General features: G+C 44.6%; 1 protein-coding gene across 1 annotated transcript in view; it reads left to right on the top strand.

Moving 5' to 3' along the window:
• CSMD2 (CUB and Sushi multiple domains 2) overlaps window positions 1-18640 on the top strand; it is a 2010406-nt gene that overhangs the window by 1130016 nt on the left and 861750 nt on the right. The window contains exon 6 of the mRNA XM_069622557.1: window positions 2209-2321. Within this exon, the coding sequence (XP_069478658.1) occupies window positions 2209-2321 (113 nt within the window). The remainder of the gene's footprint in view (window positions 1-2208; window positions 2322-18640) is intronic.

Below are 18640 nucleotides of genomic sequence, written 5' to 3'. Positions count from 1 at the left end.
AATGATAGAGTGATTGCTGTATGAATGTGCAGCGCCTTGCATATACACATAATCATGTTCATTGTGTTAGGACCAGTGGGGCCCAGGGGACAGGGATGGTATCTTTTTACCGGACATCTATCATTCAAAACCCTCTGCCTTGTCCACAAGGCTTTCTGGGGCCTGGGTCCAAAATACCTTCAGCTATTCCTCCGCAAATACCTCCCCTCTCGAGCTCTTCACTCCTCTACCTCCAACTCCCTCAGGGTCAGTCGTTTATCAAAGAAACGAGCTGGGGGCAGATCTCCGTCTTCGGCTGGGGCCTCCCTCTGGAACAGCGCCCTGCCACTCTAAAACTTGAGGAGAACCATCTTTCTTCCTGCACTTATCAGACCTACCCTGTCTGCTGCCTTAAACGTAGCACTTGCAAATTGCTGGCTGCACTACCACTGATTGTTGCCTTTATTATTTTGTTATTGTTATTTATCTGTTTCTCCTCTGCTTCGCACTTTCCACTTCTCCCCCCTTCCATGCACTTTTCCCCTCACACTTGCGCGTTCTCAATGTCACTGGGCCTAGTAAGATCGCTGTTTTATTCTCCTCTGTTCCCCTCCCTTGCCTTGTCACGCTCTGAAACACTTGTGTACGAGCGCGATAGAAATAAAATATCAATGCCTGCCCCCTGGACTCCCAGCAACAATTGCAAACTGTTTGGCTATTTACCCATTTTTTGTTAAAAGTATGCTCTACAATGCAACATTTTAACCTATTATTTAAAAAAAAATTCACAGGGGGAAACCCCCCCGAACCTCCCCTTAATGCCCCTCCACTTAAAAAAGATTCACCAGCCGCCACTGGCCCTCAGACTGTGTTGGGAACGGGATGGGGGAACCGAGGGACTATGGTGGGAGCACAATGGGCGGGAACCATGGGATAGTGATGGGAGCAGAGTGGGGAGAGCCCTGGGTGTGTGATGGGGTGGGGAGAGACCAGCGACTGGGTAGGAGTGGGATGAGGGAGCCCAGCGACTTTGATGGGAGCAGGTGACGGCGCGCAATATATACTGTCCATTTGGCATTTCTGGGGGGTCCCGACCTGCCCAAATTTTGCTCAGGGGGGCCCTGGCCAAAAAAGTTTGAAGACCACTGTTCTAGAACCTACTGTGGTGAATCGGGGTGAGCATCAGTAAATGAGTTGCATCCAAACATAGACTACAATCTTGCCCCACACAAAAGAGGAATCCATGCAAAATGTGGTAGCAGTGGATTTGTATAGCTGGACACACACACACACACACGCACACACGCACTCTCTCTCTCTCTCTCTCTCTCAGCTTTATATATAAAGATGACTAATTAAAGAACGTATTAACAACACTTTAGCAATGTATAACTAATTAGTAAACATTGGGTCTGCCTGGATGTAGCTTCATACTGTGAAGAGCGAGTTATTCACCTGGGATTCACGAGTATTGAATAGGGATACCCGCACGGGTGCATCAAGGCCACACGGTTGGGACCTAAAGGCTCCCATTTCCATGTGTATTATGCAAAGCTCTGTAGAGGGCATCATTGGGGTCACTGGCAAGTTTCATAGTTGGCAACTATCCACGATTTAACAGACAGAGCGAAAGAGGGTCTTTGGGGGTCACACCAGTTTTTTGACGCAGATACTTCTAAGTGGGATTCCCGCTTTAACAATGCTGAATCACTCATTGTGAACAGAGTGGCCACAGGGCCAGCCGTGATGTGTAAGTTAAACAGTATTTATAATGAGTTATCCAGTATTAAAGTGTGTTGCACCTTTGCATAGTTACTCATTCATTAAACAGTGTTTAACACGTGTGTTGCTTAGTATTTACACATTCCATTATGCATTGTTAAGGTGGCCTATTTTAAAGTGCTACTGATGTATGTCCTTACATGTAGTGACGTCTAATAATTGTATTTCACTGTAAAGCAACCCAAATCAGTGGTCATGCAGGGTTTAGGGCAAGCGAGCCCACTTTATAGTTGTATTAAATCGTCCACACCTCTCTGTGTTCCCTTGGTTTCTTCCACAATTGCTGACCTTGCCAAGAAAGACCAGCCAAAGGTGCCCTTTCTATCTTACCGTGGGGGCTGTCCAGCACCCACAGAAGTCTGCCCCTGAGTCAGATGCATAGTGTGCCCCCACTTTCCCTGGAGAATGCCAGTCTATTTCTGATCACCACCCACTTATTTCTTTCAGGTTTACTGGAATCAATTTGCCCGCCCCGGTTATTAGCAGCAAAAATTGGCTTCGACTGCATTTTACATCTGACAGCAATCACCGGCAGAAAGGCTTCAGCGCCCAATACCAGGGTAAGTGTTTATGAAACATTCAGAGATTTTAATGTCTAGGAACGAGAATGTTCTGCCTGAAACCCAACTCACAGCAGATTTGAACGACGTGTCTAGTTTTGCCTCTGCCTGTTGTACATCAAATCTCCAATCCCTCTTAGACCCATCTGCCTGTCCAGGGTGAAGCAGGTTAAGAAACTCTGCATAATCTCCCCTTACGATAAAGAGGGGGCCGGGGGGGGGCACAACATGTCCATAAGATATGCAAAAAGAGCATGAGATGAAACACGGACCAGTGACAGAATGAGAGCAGGTCAGTGCACACCTCCCAGCTTGGAAGACAAATAGGACGCAAACCACTGTGGATAAGGGTTATTGAGCCAAAATCCTCACATCATGAGGCACCCATGTAGTGGTGAATGCACCACACAACACACCAACAGATTCAATAATGCACACACACACACACACACACACTCTAACATGTTTAGATATAAACACTCATATGCACTCTAAACTAAAGCACATACACATTGACACACCCTAAAACACACACACACATGCACACACACAGACATAACACACCTGCACAAATATACACATGCCCAGACATAACATGCACAGAAACCTACTCTAACACGTGCAGAATAAAGCAAACATATCCACTCGACCAAAACACATACACATTCACACTCCCTAAAACACACACACACATGCACACACACAGACATAATACACGTGCACCCAAATTCAAATTTACAGACATAACACACACACAGACACACACTCTAACACGTGCTGAATTACATGTGTTTATTTATTTGAACCTTTATAGCAGTGCGCAAAGCCCACAAGCATCTAGGCACTAGTTACAGAAGTGCAGAGAACAGTAATCAAAGTGCGAGAACGTGTAGAAATGGTTACAGCATAATGGTAGACAGGGTAAGGGTAGTCTGGAGCCCCCACCTCATGGCACGGAGGGCTACTTCCGGTGAGCATAAAGACAATATAGGTGTGTGTGCACAGCCTGATAAAGCCGCGCCTCCTGATACTGGGGGCCGGGGGGCAACTTCAGATGAGCGTAGGAAAGCCGCGCCTCATGATACGGTGTTACTTCAGGTGAGCATAGGAAAGCCGCGCCTCATGATTCCGGGGGCTACTTCAGGTGAGCGTAGGAAAGCCGCGCCTCATGATACCGGAGGCTACTTCAGGTGAGCGTAGGAAAGCCGCGCCTCATGATACGGGAGGCTACTTCAGGTGAGCGTAGGAAAGCCGCGCCTCATGATACGGTGCTACTTCAGGTGAGCCTAGGAAAGCCGCACCTCATGATACAGGGGGCCGGGGGCTACTTCAAGTGAACATAGGAAAGACGCGCCTCATGATACCAGGGGCCAGGGGGCTACTTCAAGTGAACATAGGAAAGCCACGGGTCATGATACGGGGGGAGCTACTGCAGGTGAGCATAGGAAAGCTGCGCCTCATGATACCAAGGGCCGGGGCTACTTCTGGTGAGCATAGGAAAGTCATGGAATGGGGGGGCTACTTCAGGTTAGCCTAGGAAACCCGCGCCTCATGATATGGGGGGGCATAACATGGCATTACAAGTGTAACACATGGCTAAAGTCAATCCGGCAGGTTCCAGTGGAATTACAGTGGATACAACAATCCTGTGCACTGTAAACTAAAACACACCCACACATTCACACACACAAACACACATGTACAGACATAACACGCACACTTTGTTCTGGGAGCCTTAAAGCAGACCCCAGCTAGCCGATAGAAATAATACATTCTCTAGAAGTAAATCGAGCCGTCCATGTGTGAGCCCTCCATCAATATCATCTTTATAGAGATGGGGGGGGGGTCATGCAGAAGATCACTCATGTCAACACATTCAGATGCCGCAGCAGATTTAACCCACTCGGGGCCTGCGGTAGAATGAGGCGTAAGCGTATTGCAAACCTCCTGACCCCGCTGGAGCCAATGACCGCAAAGTTGGTTATAGAGCGCTTCATTACATTAAGCGCCATCTTAAGGAGACGTAAGTGAGTGATGCTGAGCGAGGAAAGGAGCGCGCGCCGCACTTTTTAAGAGTTAATTGCATCCCAGGATCCGGTGCTTTTTCGCCAACAGGTAATTGTATCCTGTATTGATTTTCACAAAGCTGGACGACACATGTTGTATTGGCTTTTAGCGTTGGACCAATCAGGCCGCATCGCCTCTTGCACGGCCAGTACACAGCTGCAGCTAATCAAAGATACATCGACATTTCGGTTGACCTGCCCAAATGGAACAATGGTCAGGTCCAAACGTTAAACAGAGCAGTACCCCTAGGCTTGTAGCATTAATGTGTGTCATGTTGTGGGGTCTTAGACAAATAACCAGAAACACATGCGAACACCGATAACATGATGCATCGTGTGTGTATTCTTTAGCAATATCTTACTCAATGACATGCACGCGTGCACACTTCAACTGACATTCACATCACACAGCAGAAGCATTCCCAGCATTAAGATGTGGGTGCTGGGTGATATCTGCACACGAGTGAGCCATGTGGCTTGTCAGATGTGTTCTGCCTGTACCTAAGAAGACATACTTGCAGAGCTGGAAAGACCTGGCCCTGACACTCCCAGCCACTCACAACCCCAGAGGGATCATTGTGTAAGTCTTGGAGAGGAAATGTGCAGAGTCTTGCGAGCTTCTTAGCTGCTGTGGCCCAGAAGTCTAGGTATGTGACCTTGACAGTAGACAACTGCACCTCCCTCCAGGATATCACCCATGGACATCCTGACCAGATGCACTAAGAGCAGGCAAAACGTGCCCCTTGCAAGACCAAGAGGAGACATGTGCACACAGTCCAAAGAACCGCTTTGCAATGAGAAGACACACACGTCAAGCCATTGTATGTTTTTTTTTAGTATAAAGAAACATGTGAGTGACTCAAAAGCTCATCAACTATAACCTCTTCTTGAAAACAATGATCATAAAGAAAGCACATGCATGTCCGCACTAGCCCAACCTCTTCCACATAATCATGGTCTTCTCCACCTCAAATCTGAGGACTATCGCTGAGGCTAAGGGTCTCCCCCACCATGATAGTGGCGATGTGCTCCTTACAGGTGGCCCAGCTACAACTGTAACTAACCCCAGTGAAAGCAGTGTGGCATGCCACAGCCCACCCAATCACATGTCTGAGGACTGTCACACCTGACTATGCCTGAAATTCAAGGCCGGTGCAAGCACTAGGCAACCTAGGCAACCGCCTTGGGTTCTGACCAGCAGAGGTGCCAAAAAGCTGGTTTACCCCTCCCCCTGCTTTCATGAATTATGCAAGATATGTAAGCCAATCAGAGATATAGCCGCTGCATATTGTCCTCCTGCAATTAGAGGTTTCACTGCCGTAAATCACAGAAGTTACATGTGTGGTGGTCTCTAACATGCCACTGTAAACAGGACTCTTGCATACTGACACATGTTTCTGAGCAGCAGCCAAATGGTCTTGCTCACATAAAAAACACTGAGACCTCACATGAAGACATGTTGTCAGGATCAGGGCACTCACACCAGGCAAGTCAAGAGTCATGGTACAACCATCAGGGAAACAATTCTCTTGGCAGAGGATGGGCCAGGATAAGCACACCGCACAGGTGGCAGCAGGAGAGAAATGGGAGTTGTGTAGGGGAATCATGGAAGTACAGCAACAAGGCTTTTATGGGCCTTAGTGACGTAATCTCAGAATAGGTCAAAGTGTGCTGTGCTTGCTGAACATTTACTCAGGAACATTTTCATTAGCATGAACAACCTAATACGAGTAACAGTATTAAGCAATGCAGGGAGTGCTGACTCAGAGTACTGACCTCCTCAATTCATTTGCTAGAGTGTTTGCTCTCTAGTGGAAGCAATGTATTCTTCTCCATGCAACTTTAACACGACTTCATGAATAAATAAACTATTTTGTGCACAGATGCTACATGAAACTTAACATTCTTTGTATCTGGATGCATTCACAGCTGCAAGCGTTATCTAGCATTTCATGCAAAGATCAAAAAAAAAAAAAAAGATGCCCAATTAACTTGGAATCTTCTCTGCTAACTTTCAAAGCAAAACTGAACTCTATTGGTTGAGCCTGGCTGTCTTTGCAGTAGTACATTGATATCCGATGCAGGTTATAAATCCAAGATGAGAATGCTTGCTGTGAATATGTTCATATTGAGGGTACATGTATAGCACTCCACCTGCCAAATGTTTTATGCAGGACTTCTTATGTAAAGATCTGGTCAAACATTAAACTTAGAGTCAAAAGTATTAACAAATGGAAGATTTCCGAAGCTCATATTGGCAATTTCATGATGAAAGAAAGGTTGGGTAAGACATGCATGTGAAGTGGTGGTGACACATCTGGGATGAGCGAATTGTATAGTCACTACACAGGGTGTTGGTAGCGGGGGCAGTGACATTGCCTTTCGCCTAGAGTGGCACAAACCCTACTATGCACTGGAGACCAAGACGCTGTCATAGCTATGCAAGCACAAGACTATCTCAGGAGGCCAACGCAAAACACCACGATGAGACACCTACATAATCGAGTTCAAGAAGATTTAGAAGGAAACGACACATTTTCCTGCTACCTCCCCGCAATCTAGAACAACACACCCTCCAAGATCAGGTTGATTCCCCCCCTCCCGCTTGAACTGTAGGAAAGACATGAACACCGCTCCTTTACAGACACTTTGCTGAATGATGAGGACCACATTATGGTAACAGTGCTCCCTTCCTTGCTATTACCCGACACCTTAGATTTGTTTATCCCTGATTCCCTACAGCACTGCTCTACTTTCTAGCAAGGTTTGCACTGTATAAATCACCTACATACAAGTACTTCCATTTGCTTTAGAACAGGGCAGAAGATGCTAAATTTGTTGTTGAGTGTTTGTGACGAATCAACTTTAGGGGCACAAGTGGTGCAGGGATGAATATCGGTTTATAAACTATCAATCAGCACCACACCTCTAGTAGACCAGACGGGATCCGAGCAGATTGAAATACAAGTGAATAATAAGACCTTGTTGTCCAATTTTGGTAACGTGGACGGAACAGCAGGCTAATCTCCTCAAGGTGGTGGATCATTGGTTAGTTTCTACACAGAGAAAATACAATTATTACCCAATGCTAAAAGGGACTGTCCAGTCAAGGTTGTATAAACATATCTACTTTATTATTATCACACAGACAGTTCTAGCATACTACAAAATACAACCCACCCTATAAAGGAATGCAGAGGATAGACTGTTTCAAAGAAGGAAAAGGGATGCACTCTGGATACTGACAGGAGTAAAGTCAGTAAAGTACTTAGTAGCAATAGTCCAAGGATATTTAGTTTTAGCACAAAAGGAGCAATGGGTCCTAAAATGTCACTAAGGGCCTTCGGAGAGGGACCAGGGGGACAGAACCACAATGTACCTTGTGCGTGTAAATATTCTTGGTGCTGGACAGAGTCAGATCAGTTTCAGGGTGCTTTTCATCTCCTGCCACAGATTTCAAGATGGGAGACAGTTGTAGGTATCAGGCGGCAAGAAGTTCAGTGAGCGAGGCTAGATGGACATCTGCAACCTGGCCTACACGGCAGCTCTGGATCGGGAATCATTGTCTCAGTGCTGGTTCATGGGTCTAAAGCACTGTTCGAGACTTCTCGGATTATGTTAGCGGCTGTGGCATGACAACAGTCAGTGGTGCATTCAGTTGCAGCTTGAGGGGCTTGACAAGCTCGAAAATGTCCTTTAAGGTGGACGCTGGTTGATTTGTGTCAATGCACTCATCTTGGGTCGTCGTTAAAGGTGGATGGCCCAAAGCTGCAGAGAGTGTTGCAGGCAATGGCCTTGTCCTTGTTTTCATTCAGAGACTCTCTGACACTTCCCATCTAGGAGCTTTGCTGCGAAGCCTAGCAGGGCACGCTGTGCGCTGGTTGGGTACTGGTTCTGGAGCTGCTGGTGGGTCCTCTGTATTCAGTATCTTCCTCTGTTCACTCAGATAAGTTTAGGGGAGGGATTATGTTTGTCTCTTTGGAAATCCTGGCCTTCCTTCACTGGTGGAGGCTGTAAGGCAGACTGAATCTTTACCCAGGGTTCAAATGAGTTCTTCATGTTACTCCTTGCAAAATCTTCAGATGATCTGCCCAAACAAGGAGCTCAGCTCTCTTTTCAAGCCAAAGGGATCACAGGGATTGGTGTAGGCTAAGACTACCTTAATGACCCAATCCTGGGTCCCCACCAACAATCTCATGTATGTGTGAGGTCATAACCAGAGTGCTTTGCAACAGAAAAGGTGAATGGTGAAAAAAATGTAATTCTAAGTCACACCAATCTTCCTCTCTGTTGTGGATCAAACGGGCTATCTGGTTAGTTGAGCTCTCTGTGGTTCCTGATTAAAGCGACAGGTCTCCCTTAAAGCTGTGGAGGGTCCAGACTTCTGTCTCCATCAAATCACATACACCTACCCTCTGAATGGGGTTCCCCTCAGGGAGTTGCCTACTGTAAACACATTTACCGGACACGACAGCTCACTGTCATTGATACTTTAGGGCGGGAGCTGACTTCAGGTTGACACAGTGCACATGAAAGGGGTGTTGGCATTTCCTATCTTCTTTGTTTTAGCCTCTGCAGCCATGCCCCGTGTGGGCCTGTTTTAAGTATACTCTATTATTGTGTTAATTATGTTAATTGCTGCCACCATCTGCAGAGGGTAAACAAACAGATAGGGCAGATCCATTGTGCCTTTGATAGTTAATGAGGAAGGTATTGGCACTCCCCCTTCTGAGATGCATTGTGTAGGCCACCTGTCTGCTCCCGACTACATATGACAGGGCAAACTGTGCCTGTAGGTTGTGTCCACCTAGACTAAGCAGATCTATGTGTATGTCATGTGTGAGCATAGGAATATGTGTGTGAATTAGCCCCACACATTATCAAGAGGTTGGTCTACCACCATTCAATTTAATATAAAATGTTAAAAAAGCACAGGTGAGCGAACACCCACTGTGCAGATGGTCGAATTCCTCACAGTGTCTTTCTCTGATGCAGGCATACAGCCCAAAACGGTTCCAGATAGTGGGCAAATAATATCCCTAAGAAAATAACATTAATGCATTCCAACCTGGAGAACACCCAGCACTAACAACTCAACGTTGTGTGTGTGTACATCGTAGCCCTTGTATATAGAAGTGGGTGGAATTGCTGTATAGACCTTGTATATAGAAGTGGGTGGAATTGTTGTATAGCCCTTGTATATAGAAGTGGGTGGAATTGCTGTATAGCCCTTGTATATAGAAGTGGGTGGAATTGCTGTATAGCCCTTGTATATAGAAGTGGGTGGAATTGCGGTATAGCCCTTGTATATAGAAGTGGGTGGAATTGCTGTATAGCCCTTGTATATAGAAGTGGGTGGAATTGCTGTATAGCCCTTGTATATAGAAGTGGGTGGAATTGCGGTATAGCCCTTGTATATAGAAGTGGGTGGAATTGCTGTATAGACCTTGTATATAGAAGTGGGTGGAATTGCTGTATAGCCCTTGTATATAGAAGTGGGTGGAATTGCTGTATAGCCCTTGTATATAGAAGTGGGTGGAATTGCTGTATAGCCCTTGTATATAGAAGTGGGTGGAATTGCGGTATAGCCCTTGTATATAGAAGTGGGTGGAATTGCTGTATAGCCCTTGTATATAGAAGTGGGTGGAATTGCGGTATAGCCCTTGTATATAGAAGTGGGTGGAATTGCTGTATAGCCCTTGTATATAGAAGTGGGTGGAATTGCTGTATAGCCCTTGTATATAGAAGTGGGTGGAATTGCTGTATAGCCCTTGTATATAGAAGTGGGTGGAATTGCGGTATAGCCCTTGTATATAGAAGTTGGTGGAATTGCGGTATAGCCCTTGTATATAGAAGTGGGTGGAATTGCTGTATAGCCCTTGTATATAGAAGTGGGTGGAATTGCTGTATAGCCCTTGTATATAGAAGTGGGTGGAATTGCTGTATAGCCCTTGTATATAGAAGTGGGTGGAATTGCGGTATAGCCCTTGTATATAGAAGTGGGTGGAATTGCGGTATAGCCCTTGTATATAGAAGTGGGTGGAATTGCTGTATAGCCCTTGTATATAGAAGTGGGTGGAATTGCGGTATAGCCCTTGTATATAAAAGTGGGTGGAATTGCGGTATAGCCCTTGTATATAGAAGTGGGTGGAATTGCGGTATAGCCCTTGTATATAGAAGTGGGTGGAATTGCTGTATAGCCCTTGTATATAGAAGTGGGTGGGATTGCTGTATAGCCCTTGTATATAGAAGTGGGTGGAATTGCGGTATAGCCCTTGTATATAGAAGTGGGTGGGATTGCTGTATAGCCCTTGTATATAGAAGTGGGTGGAATTGCTGTATAGCCCTTGTATATAGAAGTAGGTGGAATTGCGGTATAGCCCTTGTATATAGAAGTGGGTGGAATTGCTGTATAGCCCTTGTATATAGAAGTGGGTGGAATTGCTGTATAGCCCTTGTATATAGAAGTGGGTGGAATTGCTGTATAGCCCTTGTATATAGAAGTGGGTGGAATTGCTGTATAGCCCCTGTATATAGAAGTGGGTGGAATTGCTGTATAGACCTTATATATAGAAGTGGGTTGAATTGCTGTATAGCCCCTGTATATAGAAGTGGGTGGAATTGCTATATAGCCCTTGTATATAGAAGTGGGTGGAATTGCTGTATAGCCCTTGTATATAGAAGTGGGTGGAATTGCTGTATAGCCCTTGTATATAGAAGTGGGTGGAATTGCTGTATATACCTTGTATATAGAAGTGGGTGGAATTGCTGTATAGACCTTGTATATAGAAGTGGGTGGAATTGCTGTATAGCCCTTGTATATAGAAGTGGGTGGAATTGCTGTATAGCCCTTGTATATAGAAGTGGGTGGAATTGCTGTATAGCCCTTGTATATAGAAGTGGGTGGAATTGCTGTATATACCTTGTATATAGAAGTGGGTGGAATTGCTGTATAGCCCTTGTATATAGAAGTGGGTGGAATTGCTGTATAGCCCTTGTATATAGAAGTGGGTGGAATTGCTGTATAGCACTTGTATATAGAAGTGGGTGGAATTGCTGTATAGCCCTTGTATATAGAAGTGGGTGGAATTGCTGTATAGCCCTTGTATATAGAAGTGGGTGGAATTGCTGTATAGCCCTTGTATATAGAAGTGGGTGGAATTGCTGTATAGCCCTTGTATATAGAAGTGGGTGGAATTGCTGTATCCCGTTCCACAGAAGAATTGGCTGAATCACAACAACATGTGACCAATCAGCCAATTTCGCCTCTTGCAGTTATTGGCCTTTTCCGATCCTAAAATGTCATATTTCAAAATGTTGCATTTTGAAAAATTAAACCACAGGTGTTTTGTACCCTTGAATTTCGTATTTCCCCCAAAATTATGTTTGTTATATTTTTTGTGCAAAAGAAAATGCATTTTCAAAAATAAACTTGACATTTCTCCGCAAAAAGTAGGATGTGGTAAAAAATGTAGGAATCCTTGCTGCCGGCACGACAAAATTGTTGACAAAATTAGTATTCTGCCTCACGTTCGGTAATGTTAGAAACCAAAGGGTGTCTCAACTACAGGTCGTCAGGGATCTCTCTCTCAGGTGGCCAAGGCATGGTCATCACCTTTGGATCCAGACCCTCTGGGGGTGGATCAGTGAGGCGGGATCACCAGGGTGAGGGGTCTTCAGAGGCTGGGTACGGAGCAGCCGATAGTGAAGCGCAGTATTCCCCACTTTTATGTACACCTAATCCATCCTATTTTTTAGGATTCTCTGATGTCCAAACCCCCATCCCCTTTCTACAAGAACACTGGGCCAAGTAAGAGGGCAACTGAGAATAACAAGACTAACTCTTATACATCGCACTGGACATGTCCCACTAATGGAGTGAGGCAAAGTCAGGCCCTTGACTTTAGGTGCACACACCTGATACCAATTAGCTCTCCTCACACGGATAAAAGGCGGAACATAGAGTACAGTCTGAGCAAGGTGTAACACAAGTAGAACTTCCGGAGTGAAGGCGAACCTACTGGAGCAGAGTGACGGACCAAAGGATGAGAACAGCGGGTTGAGAACCCCAGGAATTCCTTAATGGAGGTTATTGACTTCAAAAGGCTGTGAAAGACACACAGAGAAGGCCAAATCCCAAAACAGAAGGCTTCATTGTGTTTCAAGGAAACCAGCGACCCTCCCCGTTGAACGGCAGAGTTGGGGAGGTAAGGCCAAGCCTGTGAAACTAACCTTGACTCATGAATTGAAAAACAGTAAAGACAGGAAAGAAACACACACAGCTGCTGTATTGGCAAGCAACCTGAGAGACCAGTTTGTGTTACGGAAAGATTGAAGTTGCAACATTACATCGCAAGTGAAGACTGCATGAGCGTGGATGAAATGCGAAGAAAGGCAGACCTGTGAATGAAATTTGAAATCAGTATAGCTGTGAAACCAGCGATACTCAGTAACGGAGTGGTCCGGTGAAAGGAAGTAGCCCACTTGAAAGTGTCTGTGAAAGGTAAATTGTTTGTAGCAATACAGTGAATGAACTGTTAAAGCGAAGAGAGTCAAAAGCTGCCCATTGAACTTTGAGTTGAAGTGGTCCTCCGGAGGTCTGTAAAGAAACACGCCACACACGTTTGAAAGCCTTCTACATCCATAAATGGTCTTCGCCTGACGGAGGTCGAGCCAAAGTGTAATAAACTTGGGGAAGGAAGCCCACTGCAAGTATTGTTGAACTTTTTGTTGTGAAAGGTCTGAGCCCGACAGAGGTGTACCAACATGAACTTTATTTTTTAAGAGGTCTGAACCTGACAGAGGGGTCCAGCGTGACTGTTTGTTGAACGTTGTTTGGAAGACTGGAAACTGAGACTTTAACGTGGAAGGCCAGGCGGGCTGGATCCAGGCCTTGGACTGTTTTGTGTTGAGAACTCGAGCCATAGTGTGTCATCCTACCTACGGGGACCACCTTACTCTGTGCTGTCTAACGTGGGGAGGAGAGCTGATTCAGACACAGTTATTCTTTATATTTTAACACTGATTTTTCCTTTACATGCATATCTCCTTTACACACTTTCTTTGCAGGCGATAGGGCAGGCATTAGATTTTGTAAAGATGGGCTATTTTGATTTGATGGACACATCTTGGACTGTTTTATTTATTATTTGATTGTCGAGAATACTTCCATCCTAGCTATAGGGCATAGTAGGAGTTTTTTCAAACCCATAATCGTTATTAAAAGGTTTTTACAAATTGTACCTTTTGTGTCAGTGTCATATTTGTGATACCATACCTCCCCTACAGTAATTTCAACCTCCCCTACTTGTAAATGCATGCAGAACAGCATGTGAGTGGTCTCAGAGTACCCCATTTCTAAAGATGTTGGTTTGTGGATGCTAGCAGAGAGGGCCTCACTCAGAGCTACATGTAATGTAAGAAAAAGTTTGGTCTGTGATTGAGCGACACATTTCTCATTTGCTCGATATTCTGCATGTGTAGGAACATAGGCACATACCACGGAGTAGATAAGAAAACTGCCTGCCATCACTCACTGACACTTTTCTTATTTTACATTGAGCTCACAATCAGTTCCAGACAGTACGTTTTTCAGGATGTATAGTTGCAGCCGCCCATATTGGCATTGCACGTTTAGCAATAGACAATGTCATTTCACAATGTGTTTACTGCCTTTGCATTTCCCTGTCGCTTGTTGCATTCTGAACAGCACACAGGCATGGGGCCTGAGAAATGAAAATGTAACGACCGTCGGAGGGGTTGGTGGAAGGAGGGAGTGTCATTACCGGCTAATGATATGAAAAGAAAATCACAGAGGGGCTGAAGCCCACACACATTACACCCACCCAGCCAGTTCTTAATGTGTAAGAAAATAAGTTCCAGGGCCCATTTATTTTTGTCACACACTTGTAATACTGCAAGCGGGTAGTTCCCCACTATTGCTGCCACCACCCACAGCTGCTCCCCACAGTGTTGACACATTTGTGTTAAACTACAGCTCACACCTGCTCATTGGTGTTGATGGAAGGTCTGGTTGTCATTACTTCATAATCAATCTGAGGCTGAGACAATGAGTGCCGGGGCTCAGAAATAAGTGCCAGGGAAGAGCCCTGGGAAACAACCCCACAAATTAAGCAATGCACCCAGCATATCACACACAGCTCCACAAATCAGACCCCTGCCTTAACACCTGATTATAATCTTATTAAAACTTTATATCCAAGGCAGGAAAACAAAACTTGAACAATGAATTAACAAAATAGTATCCAGGGCATTCAATTGAAACAATATTTTTATGACACTGAAATAACATAACTTCATTAACTATTTCCTGCCTGTAGGGCTATCCTTAATTAATGAGTTCAGGTAGGAATAGTTTCTGTTTTTGATTAACTGTTTCAAAAAGGGGATCATTCTTGTGTCTGTTTTCTTATGCCTGTGGAATCCACTTGGAAACTCTAGCTGTTACCATACAAATATGTAACTGCTTACATGTGTTAGGGTGCCCGAACAATAAGGAGATTCTAGAATTTTGAGGAGGCTCTAGAACAACAGAGAGAGGGGTTTCTAGAAAAGTAAGGTTACTCTAGAATAGGGAAGGGTTCTAGAACATGATGGGGTTCTATAAAGTGAAGGATTATATTACAGTGATAGGGGCTTACAACTGTTAGGGACTTCTACTATAGTGAAGGGGTCCTAAAAAGTGAAGCGCCATAGTACAGTGACATGTTATTTAAGAGTGAGGGTTTTTCACTATAGTGAGGGGGTCGTAGAAAGTGAGGGTTTTAGTACAATGAGGTGGTTCCAGGACAGTAAAGAGGTTCTAGAAAGTGAGGGGTTCTAGTACAGTGAGGGGGTTCAGGGACAGTGAAGAGGTTCAAGAAGAGTAAAGGGGTTCTAGAACTATCAGGGCATGTTAGTGCACATGTCCTTAGGAGTTATATAGGGGCGTCTCTTGGAGATGGTGTCTACAGAATCTGAGGTGAGTGCAATTGAAGTTGTAGGGATGGAAAGTGCATGAGATGAAGTGGGAGAGAAATAACCATGTGATATAGCTCTTGACATTTTGTGTCCGCATGCCGGGTGAACACTTCCAATTTTGGCAGTTGTTGAGAGGCTGATGAATGCATCATCTGTAGCTTCTGCCCCTCCCCCGGCCCCAATACCGTACAGGTGAGAAATGTTACTCACTAAGGCGACCGCACCGCCCTTATCCCAGGAAGGTATAGCAGGACATAGAGACAAATCAGGCTGAAAATGGCAAAAGCAGTCAAACGACTGTTGTAACATTGCATGTGCATGCACTAGACACACATCAAATGTGCGCACACCAGGAACAACATATAAAGTAGGTAAAATATGCCTTTCACATGAGGAATATTAACATAGCATCGACAAGACATGAAGCATACTAACATGCCTAATGTATAAGGTGAATGCAACATAAAACATATGCACATCTAGCTCATTAACATAGAAACAAGAGGGTAATCGGGCAGCCATCTTCTTTAAAATGGAAGCCGCAGCATGTGTTCAATTAAACACAAGGCTTCAAGACTTTGAGAGAACTCAAAGCACTGAATCCACGAAAATACCTATCCATGCAGAGATCAGACAGGAGTTGGCAACTAGTTCCAAGGTTACAAGAAAATAAGGGAGGGTCGGAGCAGAAGAACACAGGCACATAATAGTAATTCCCAGGATGTCAGCCGGATAGTCCCAGATTAATTAAAAGGTATACAAGCACAACCAGCGTGTGTAGGCCAGGTGCAGTAACACGGCAAGCAAAGAGACACCGTGAAGAATAACACAAGAGTGTCCCGGTGGCAACAGAAAAACACAGCACACATGTTAATAATAGCTGAAATGCCCATAAATAGGAGATCATTTAATTTCATGCATGATCCCATCACCTGTGACCCATAATTGCAGAACACTGCCTATTCATTAGAAACAAACACAAATAGGACACCTGTCATACTTCCTACACGTACACACAGACATGAGATGCCACACAAATACAAATAGATTGCCTGGTCTCATGGCCTTGGAATGAGGTAATGGTAAAGTATTAAGTAAACAATGAACAGTCCACAGATCTCTCATCCCCCCACTATCTGTCTGCCTCATGTCTTGATGGCCTGGTTATTGTCCAAGGGTGGTTATCAAGGAGCTAACCTAGCAAAACCCTCTACTGCCCATTAAGTAAGGTGCCAACCTGTTTTAGATATGAGATAGTTTAACCTTTATCTATATATGGGTGGACTCAGGAGGAGCCATCAGATAAGTGTAACCCAATTAGAGGTTTTGAACCTTATGGAGTGTATATGTAGCCGTCACCACTAACCAATACGCAGTCCCTGTAGGTTTTTGTAAACTGATAACATGTGGTGACATCATTTATGAAGAAGTTGAACTACTGAAATGGTTGTTTGTAATAGACGTGCAGAGAATGGCGTGATTCTAATGCTTGTATGCTGTCCCTGATTTATTTGGATGATAATAACGCTGGACTTTGCCTTGCACTTTGTCTACTCTGTTTTTTTAGTCCGGCTTGTATTGATTCTGAGTGCTCTGGGTCATTTGGGTCTTTCCTGGGCCATCTTAACACAGATGAAAGCCCAGTGAAGTGCATGGATATATGTAAGGGGCTTGGAAGGTGAATACACTGATTAAAGGGTGGTTGACGCCCGCTAAAAGTGTGTGAGTTGAGTGTTATGAGCAGTGCTCTGCTTTGATGGGAAGATGTCCCTCCCTGTCCATGCCTCTGTCAAAATGAAGCCCTTCACTCTTTGCTAGAAGTGTACATTTAAATCAATTAGTCTGTTCAGCTGTAGAGGAATACATAAAACAATCTGATTGGGTTATAATTCAAACTTGTTTTGTCCAGAATGCACTAGGAGTCACCAACATAGATATTTGTAAAGGGGACTTATAAGGCTCAAACGAGTAACACCACTGTGTTCTGCTTTGATTTCCAATTAACTTTTTTTTTCAAAATAATGTTATTTTATCTATTTCTGATTTACTTCCGGGCCACCAGATATGGTATGCCATGCAGACATGTTGGAATAGAGACAAGACTCTGTAATTCATGTTTAACACTAGTAACACCCAATACAGAATCCCTCTGGATTATAATATTTGACTCGTTAGAAATCATGATCCAAATATAATTATAGCTATTTGTATTTTGCATGTGAATTCATTTGATGAACACGTATGTCAATTTCGATTAGAAATATCTCACAATAATGCATTAACAGATGGCGGAGGCATTGCCATGAAGGGTGCCTGTATAATAGCAGAAAAAGTTGAGAACACGTGATGAGCCACTTTATGAGGGTGTTAAAAAGTCAGACATATTACAAAGACAAGACAAAACAAACAGAACAAAAATAAATATGATAAAAGAGCTGACTTACAAAGGTAACATTAACCTGAGAGGGAAAGTGCTTCAAACTAAAAAGGAGCACTATTTCAATGTACAAAGGTACACCAAGCATCGCTGGAAGCGGTGGAGGGGTAAAGTAGGGAGGATGGAGGAAAGTGGGGGAACCCCCTCTTAAGCAAGTAAGTGAAGTTTAAACTCTGCTTTGATGTGATCCACAGTTAAACTGCCTTTCATCATTATGGGCAGCAGGTCCAAGGGGAGGGGGTGAGTAGGGAGAAAGAGCGCAAGAGAGAGGAGGCACAGGAAGTGTATGAAATGGTGAGTTTGATTGCAGAGAAATATCAAAGGGAATGACATGGTGAGTAAACTGTCAATCAGGCAGGTATTGAGGAGCAGACAATTGATAGCTTTTTAGATTAGGAGAAGGAACTTGAAAATAGGCCCTCATTACGACCCTGGTGTTGGACCATGGTGCTAATAGCGCTAATAGCACCATGGTGCATGCCGGTAACTTACTGACTCCGCCATGGCGGAATAATGGATTACTGCCCCATTCTGAGGTTGGTGGGGCGGTAATTCCCCATGCCGCCATGGCCCTTCCCCATTCCCATTTTTGCCTTATAGGGCTCAATGGGAATGGGGAAGGCGCTAAGTACGATGCCGCAAATTGCGGCACCGTACTTAGCACCAAGGTGCCTTTGCGGGTTGATTTTTAACACCTGCAAAAAGCAGGCGTTAAAGTCTCCAACACGCAAAGGGACCTCGTAATCAGGCGTTAAGGGTTTAATGGCGCCGCCACCTTTTACAGCGCCGTTAACCCCTTAACGCCTGGGTTGTAATAAGGGCCATAGAGTGGTTGT

This window comes from Ambystoma mexicanum, chromosome 11 (genome assembly GCF_040938575.1).
Source record: "Ambystoma mexicanum isolate Mex_15411 chromosome 11, UKY_AmexF1_1, whole genome shotgun sequence".
NCBI classification, from domain to species: Eukaryota; Metazoa; Chordata; class Amphibia; order Caudata; family Ambystomatidae; genus Ambystoma; species Ambystoma mexicanum.
The sequence above is the reverse complement of the archived record's forward strand: the minus strand, read 5'-3'. Positions and strand labels throughout refer to the sequence as shown.